The sequence below is a fragment of the Eleginops maclovinus genome, chromosome 4, assembly GCF_036324505.1.
Source record: "Eleginops maclovinus isolate JMC-PN-2008 ecotype Puerto Natales chromosome 4, JC_Emac_rtc_rv5, whole genome shotgun sequence".
NCBI classification, from domain to species: domain Eukaryota; kingdom Metazoa; phylum Chordata; class Actinopteri; order Perciformes; family Eleginopidae; genus Eleginops; species Eleginops maclovinus.
In genome coordinates this window covers 26,484,980-26,492,418 of record NC_086352.1, presented here as the reverse complement: position 1 = coordinate 26,492,418, position 7,439 = coordinate 26,484,980, and the positions used below count along the sequence as shown (strand labels likewise).

At 42.0% G+C, this 7,439-nt stretch overlaps 2 protein-coding genes across 2 annotated transcripts; one reads left to right on the top strand and one right to left on the bottom strand.

Annotated features, from left to right (window-relative positions):
* The first annotated feature begins 2,824 nt into the window (after positions 1 to 2,824).
* Positions 2,825 to 4,631, top strand: LOC134862822 (myb/SANT-like DNA-binding domain-containing protein 4). Its single transcript, XM_063880915.1, has 7 exons — positions 2,825 to 3,193; positions 3,383 to 3,450; positions 3,672 to 3,845; positions 3,937 to 3,995; positions 4,086 to 4,148; positions 4,274 to 4,336; positions 4,420 to 4,631. The coding sequence occupies exons 1-7, from the start codon at positions 3,039 to 3,041 to the stop codon at positions 4,567 to 4,569; spliced, it is 732 nt and encodes a 243-aa protein (XP_063736985.1). The 5' UTR covers positions 2,825 to 3,038; the 3' UTR covers positions 4,570 to 4,631.
* A 36-nt stretch (positions 4,632 to 4,667) lies between these two features.
* LOC134862809 (putative nuclease HARBI1) lies at positions 4,668 to 6,524 on the bottom strand. The gene is made up of 4 exons (XM_063880904.1): positions 5,701 to 6,524; positions 5,501 to 5,616; positions 5,194 to 5,305; positions 4,668 to 5,095 (listed from the first exon to the last, which is right to left on the bottom strand). Exons 1-4 carry the CDS (start codon positions 6,128 to 6,130, stop codon positions 4,719 to 4,721), a joined length of 1,035 nt encoding a protein of 344 aa, XP_063736974.1. The 5' UTR covers positions 6,131 to 6,524; the 3' UTR covers positions 4,668 to 4,718.
* Positions 6,525 to 7,439: the final 915 nt, after the last annotated feature.

Sequence of the window (7,439 nt, the reverse complement as noted above, 5' to 3'; positions counted from 1 at the left end):
AATAGCATATGGGTTTTGAGACAGAGATCCCCAAAGGAAAAGCTTTATAGATTGATCTGTTTTCTTTTACAATGTGTGACTCAGTCGAAATTGCCATCTGGCTTCATTAAAGGAGCTTAAAACTATTATGTAAAGGCTGCAGTGTTTTACATTATCCAACATTCTGTTAAAAAAAAACACATCAATGATTTGGCCCAGTATAGCTGTAGTCCTGGATTCAAGAGTGCTTCTTACATAGCTCCACAAACGTATTGGTTGTCTCTTCAGTCATCACCAGCATTGACTGTGATGAAATGGATATACTATGCATATTTCAACAGGAAAGAGATAAGTCCACAAGGGAAGAGATGACCTCAAACCACCAAATAGCTATTTAGTGGGTTGCAAGATATTTACAGCAGGACGAAACTTTAACTCATCCTGAGTGCTGGACGTGACAGATTGGCTCCAGCAGAAGAGGCGCCCTCAGCGTCCGGATGTGGTCAAGAATGTAAAATCCGCAATCTGAGCACTTATTGCACCTATGGGACAGATTGAGCTCTGCACATACACAAGGGTCAAACAATTGTGTAAAAAAAGTCAATTCATCAACAACGGGAACTACCAATGTAGTTTAGGAAAATACCTTTCTTTCCGGCTGTAACTATTAGGTTTTCCACAGTGCAGTGAGGTTCTTGCAATACTGTCTTGTGTTACATTTGATCCATCTTGTTGTATTTGATTGTTTGATTGTTTGATATGATTTTCAGAATATTTTATTTAATTTAATGATTTGTTGCTATTGCTAAGTTTTCAGATTCACTCTTGATGAATAAAATAGGGTGGTAGGTGGTACTCAAAACTTCAAAAGCTGTTCATTTTGGAGTTTTTGCTCAGACTATCTTAAATACTTACAAAAATCAGTCCCTCAATTAATTTCATAGAGAACATTTTGTTGAAACAGCGGGTTGGCAATGCACAAGTGTGAGTATCCTTCACACTTGTTGAGACACAATATTTCTTGATATGATTACCTTCCGGTTTCATAGTATAAACTGTTGAGCAATGTTTAAGTGTCTGATATGCCAAGCTGTGATTTCATGGAGACAATTATTTCTGACTCATTCTGAAAGATTTTCACTAATGCCAAACTTGTGACCCAAGCATGAGCAAACTGGTAAACTCTGGTTACGAAAAATAATGCCAAAACCTTCAGTTCCTTTAATCACCGTTGGAGGTTTGCTCCAAAACGAGTCAGTCACAGAAGAGCCCCACATTAAAATGCCCAACTGAGAGAAGCAAAAAAAAGTTATGCTTACAAGCTTAACAAAAACTACTTTTGTGAAACATGCCTGAAACAACACACCAACACCAATCAAAATATCCATTTAAATTGCAATCCTGTTCCTCATAGTTGATTGTTTTGTTTTTGATATGGTCATGTGTTTTTATATGTGGCTCAGGGTGGTCATGGTTTTCTATCATTAGAGGGTCAGTGGTTTTAATTTCTAGCCCCTGCAGTCAACTTGTCCTTGGGAACGATTCCGAACCCCAATGTGTTGCGGTACTTTATAAGTAGCTTTAGATTAAAACGTTACGTGACTCACAGAAGCTGAGTACATCTACAGGGGGTGGACAACACAGCATGAATGTCTGGTAATAAAACAAATTCCCAGAAATAAACACTACCCTTGTGAAGCTCATACTGATTCTATTTTTATTGTCCTCGTCTGTTCTCAGCGTGTAATTTGGTGTATTGTTGTGTTTGGATAATATTACACCCAATATGCTCCAAATGAATTTGTCCACACTGTTGTTGGCCTGAAATGAAAACACTATTGAGAGAGGGATAAAACGAAGAGATTTGCTATGTTTATTGTGATTGATTGTTTCGCTCTGTGTTTGTTGTTATTCATCCTGATCAAGAGTAAAAATAATGTTCTCTGAAGGAGGGAAAAACAGCCCTGATATCTGTAACCATGCCGACTCTTAAGAGGTGAACCTGAAACTTTGAGACTTACAAAAAAAACACATCAGTATTACCCTTTAAAAAGAGTCAGCACATTCAGCCCAGTGATCCATTACATGATGCGACATGACATTCTCTCTTCCTTCCAAATAAAAGCTCATCAGTGTTTTTTTTTTACAGGTCAGTCCACACTTAGATAATCCACTTCCAGAGGAGAGCCACCTTCTCCCTCTCTTGCCCTTCCTGTTCCTTTCGAGCAAAGTAAAACTACTTACTAAGCTCATGAGTCTTTTTGACAGCAACCACAGCCACTTCTTTTCAAATCCAGCGTCCTAATTAGTGCCTTTAAGTGAATGCAGATCCTTATGCACAGGGCCATATGCAGGACTGAATATTCATGCGGGCACTGAGCCGGCTGTCCCCGCTCCAGCCCAAACGCTCTGCCCTCATTATTCTGACATGCTGACAAAGAGCAACAAGGCAAAGAACAAGAGGAGAGAGCAAAGTCAGTGTCTGGCAAAAGTTCTCTCTGAACTTCACGACACTGGGAGAACAACAAGCATCTTATTTGATTCCTTGACAGACCTGGAGGTGTTTTTGTTTCACTTCATAATGTACCAATTGGGAATATTTGGCATTTCTGTTTTTGAAAGCAAACATGACATCATGGATTTAGCAAACCTCCAGGAGAAAATGAAACTACCAAATGATTACCCAAACCGTCATTGTGAACATCCATTAGAGTCTATAGTTGACTTCATGGTTAGGGTTAGCGATAGAAAAAGTATAAATAATTTTTTAAGAATATGACTTTTTATACTAGAATCCTTTCTTGAAACATCATCAAATGTAATATTTATTTACTTATAAAGCAGGGGCCTGTACTACGAACGGAGTTCAACCTACTTAGAACTAACTCAGGGTTTCCGCGGTAACCCGGGGTTGACTAAACCTGGACATCTTGATTGGTCTTAAACGGTACTACGACGCTGATTATGAAGTTGATCAGCTGAACCTGTGTTCACTCAACCAGAGTTACTGCGCGTTCACATAAAAGGGGTGGTACCAGCGCAAAAAAACACTCTCGATCATGGCGGGCTCTCCCTATTTCACAGAAGAGGAATGCGAGATCATAATGAGGAGTTATGAAGAGTATAAACCGACCCTGGCTGCTAAATCCAACACCGCGGCAGCAAACAAGGCGCGACTGGGGTGTTGGCAGCAAATTACAGACCGCGTAAATTCGTAAGTAGGCCTATTTCTTTACTTCTATATGTCCGTTAAAATAATCCCAACCTGAATACAGTATGTCAGGACGATGTACAATAACAGTCGGAACGTTACTGTATCGTATGTGCAACCACAAATGAAGCAGGACAACTGAATGTTTAGTCCCCTTCACTAATTCTGTGTATGTCCCTTAAATACTTCCAGAGGTACCAGCAGCGCCAAACGGACCTGGCAGCAGGTGAAGATGAAGTACAAAAACATCATTCAGAATGGTAAGTAAGAATGTGTGTGTGTGTGTGTGTGTGTGTGTGTGTGTGTGTGTGTGTGTGTGTGTGTGTGTGTGTGTGTGTGTGTGTGTGTGTGTGTGTGTGTGTGTGTGTGTGTGTGTGTGTGTGTGTGTGTGTGTGTGTGTGTGTGTGTGTGTGTGTGTGTGTGTGTGTGTGTGTGTGTGTGTGTCTTGTCAGAGAGAGCTAAATGTGTCTGTCTTTAACAGCCAACAAGAAGAAGGTAGAAATAAGGCGCACAGGAGGAGGGAGGGCACCAGACTCCTTTACTCTTGCTGAAGAGTTGGCCCTAGCCAACAACAGTGGCAGGGTGATGATGGATGGGGTGGCAGGGGTACAGTCTAACCCTGGGGCAGCTGAAATGTCCACCCTCTATGTGCAAGGTAATGTATGGCATTCATCGTTCTTCATGTTAGAGTATTTTGGCTTTCTTCCCCTGAATCATCAGTAACATGTGTCTTCTGTTGCATGCAGTCGAGGGTGGAAACATCACAACCCTGCAGCCACCAGGATGCATTCATCCTCTGACACAGGTAATTCAAATGGATAACATCCATGACATGTAAATTAGGCTATGTCACCCCTAAAGTATGGGTGCAGCGTAAAATTCTGAATCTTTTCAGGATGATGATGATGATGATGATGATGACGAGACCCTCACAGCCCCCTCCGACACACACATGCAGGTTAAAACACTTTACTGCTACTATATGCCACATTAATGTCCTAGGAGGGTGAGCATCATTTGTCAGTACTGTCTGAATCAAGTGACCTGTGTCATTAATGCAATGTGTGTGTGTGTGTGTGTTAGGAGGACTTGGAGGAGCTTTCCCCTCCTGAAGCCTCCCTCCCAGGGACCTCACAGTCAGACAAAGTACAGTTTCTCCTTCCTTGTTTAATTACTGAATATAATGCATACTAGGCTAATGTGTACAACATGGGGTGGGGGTTGTGTAGGCCACAGTGGACAATGTCCGCAGTTTATACAAGAAAGTGCTGGAGCTAGACCGCACAAAGAAGAGGCTGGAGATCAGAAAGCTGGAATTAGAAATTGAAAAGCTGGAACATGAGAAGAAGGTATTGTCTTATCACTCCATTAATATATAGGCTACCCACACCCTATATGTGTGTCATTGATCTGGCTTTTCGTCACCTTTTCTTCTTGCAGGAAAGAGGGTCATCTAATAAATGAATAATATCAGAGATTGGTGTGACATGTCTTTATTTTTGTGCATTTAATTTGTGGTGTGTACAATTCATTGGAAAAACTGGTTGGTAATGGCATCCCTGACAGCACGGCCTGTTGGATGATCCAGGGTGATTGGATCAGTAATATCAGGGGGTGGGGGAGGATCATGAGGGGGCACTCTTTCCTTCCTTATTGTGGCGACATTCTGAAGAACCACACATGCTGCTATGGTTTGGCAGGCCCTGTCTGGCTTGACCCGAAGGACCTTCAGGCAGGCGAATCGGGCCTTCAATATGCCAAATGTCATTTCGATCCTGGCCCTAGTGACACTGTGTGCATGATTAAATGATCTCTGTTGCCTTGTTTGTGGATCAGGAAATGGTGTGATGAGGAACTTCATGCATGCGTAGCCACGGTCCCCCAGCAGGATTCCATCAAATTGCCCTTAGATGAAATGGAGGAAAAATTAAACAACTGTCACACTGATTTCATGTTCACTATTAAAGCATATTACTTCAGGTAAATCGATATAGGACTTTTACCTTGGTGGAATCTGTCAGACAGTGATGATTCTCTGAATATACGGGAGTCATGGACTGACCCTGGCCACCTTGCATCCAGGCTTGTGATCATATAGTGGTGATCGCATGTCATCTAAGAATATGTGCACAGGTAAGGAACATAACAGGTGAGGCATGCTGTTGCGCATGTAAATGACACCACCCCATGCAGAGGACAGGAAATCATTCTACATGACAACAGGAATTCACAGGTTGACATTACCTATTCCAATGAATCGTGGACTGTACAATGTACGCCTACTGTTAATCTGTTAGTCTTGTGTATTACCTGGACATTGATGGTGTGTTTGGACTTTCTATTCACAAAATCCCGCTCATGCTCTCCCAGGGGTGCACTGATAGGAATGTGCGTACAATCAATGGCTCCAATTACTCTTGGGAAACCTAGATATTTTGTTAGTCAAATCAGTTGCCAGTCACAATTATGAAATGTGCAAATTACCTATTTTTAGATTAGTGGCATATTACCAGCGATTGCATAGAACCCTTCTTTTATCTGACGTGCAGGCAAATGGCCAGGGAATACAACAAATGCATCCACCAGTTTAGTGAGAGCAAGTACCACCTTCCGTATCACCCGGCATACAGTGTTCTTACTCAGGTTTTCAGCATCACCGATGGAATACATATATTGTCCGCTGGCGAAATAGCGCAATGAAAGACATAACATTTGCTCGATTGTGAGGGCCTGACTTCGGCGGGTTACATTAGAGACGTCCGCCTCGAGCAGCTGGCATAGGTAACGAATTCCCTCAGCTGAGAATCTATATCTTTCATGGAGAACATCGTCCGGGTACGCCAGCGGATTCTGGCGGTCTCTAAATACCCTCGCCCTCCGAAGAGAGCCCCTCACAATCTGCGCGCCTATATCGTACGGATCGTCCAGGTATGCTGGCATTGTCTTTAGGGGACATGTCGGTGGAGGAGTGGTGTCTAAATAGGGTGTGGTTAATCGGAAACCTAGGGTTAACCAAGAACTAAAACTGGGAAGACCAGTTTTGGGATCCTACGTATATTGCCATGGCAGCATACCTCGGTTTTAACATATCCAACTTTCGTAGTATGGGTTAACCAGCAACATACGCTGCACGTGACCAAGTTACTCTCGAAGTTACCCCGGTAAGCCAGAAAACCAGCTTCGTAGTACAGGCTGCTAGGGTTAACCAAGAACTAAAACTGGGAAGACCAGTTTTGGGATCCTACGTATATTGCCATGGCAGCATACCTCGGTTTTAACATATCCAACTTTCGTAGTATGGGTTAACCAGCAACATACGCTGCACGTGACCAAGTTACTCTCGAAGTTACCCCGGTAAGCCAGAAAACCAGCTTCGTAGTACAGGCCCCAGGTCTATGTGTCAATCAATGAGAAATGCATACATCACTCGAAAACCTTGGTTTTAAACAATCAGTGAGGTTGTGATGATACACCAGTACATATATAGATACAAAGCGCTCCCTGCTGCATGTCAGCACAGAGGAGCAGGAAATGCAAACGCTGGAGACCAGGAATCAATGACCAATCAGAGCAGACTATAGATTTTTCGTATGAGACCTAAACCAGAGAGTATCATACAGAATCAACGCACGTATATATTCGGACAAACAGTAGTAGAAAATAGGTATATATATATTATTAAAATGTGTTCGAGTAGAAAACCCAAAATATATGTATGTACCTGAAATCAATGTCAACTTTCTAAAAGATTAAAGGGTAAGGGATGTTTTATGCAGGTAGTGTGTTTGGAAGAAGATGCCACTGATAGAGGTCTCAGGGGAAATTATTTCAAAGTTTAAAGTTGTGCAGTTGAGCAAGGTCAGAATGCATGCATCGATCAAAGAAATGGAAAGTTCATAGCCATCATTCTAATGGTCTGAACCAGTATCTAGTATAAATCAGTGTTATTTGGGAAAATCACCAGCCTTGATTGAAAAGTTCCTGATGGGAGTATTCTGCGTAAGGTTAGCGTCAGCACCAGAAAATGATTCCATTAATAATAAGTTGGGAATTAAATAAACTGTTATTAAAAAATGTTGTATTTCCTAAAACACCCAATGCAAGGTGAATAATCATCTGTTTTAAAATATGCCATCTCAAGCTTTCTAAAAACCTGTGCTCCAGTGTCATCTGAAAACCATGGTGCTGATTACAGCTGATTAACAACGCAAAGCAGATGATTGGCTCCTGACGTGCTCCTAAGACAATC

Excerpts from the sequence above, each read along its gene's own strand:
- LOC134862822 (XM_063880915.1), top strand. The coding sequence starts at position 3,039 with ATGGCGGGCTCTCCCTATTTCACAGAAGAGGAATGCGAGATCATAATG. Across the intron at positions 3,194-3,382 it reads ATTACAGACCGCGTAAATTC|AGGTACCAGCAGCGCCAAAC; the intron begins GTAAGTAGGCCT and ends AAATACTTCCAG. Across the intron at positions 3,996-4,085 it reads GCATTCATCCTCTGACACAG|GATGATGATGATGATGATGA; the intron begins GTAATTCAAATG and ends GAATCTTTTCAG.
- LOC134862809 (XM_063880904.1), bottom strand. The coding sequence starts at position 6,130 with ATGCCAGCATACCTGGACGATCCGTACGATATAGGCGCGCAGATTGTG. Across the intron at positions 5,617-5,700 it reads AGGGTTCTATGCAATCGCTG|GTTTCCCAAGAGTAATTGGA; the intron begins GTAATATGCCAC and ends CAAAATATCTAG. Across the intron at positions 5,096-5,193 it reads GTCTGACAGATTCCACCAAG|GGCAATTTGATGGAATCCTG; the intron begins GTAAAAGTCCTA and ends ATTTCATCTAAG.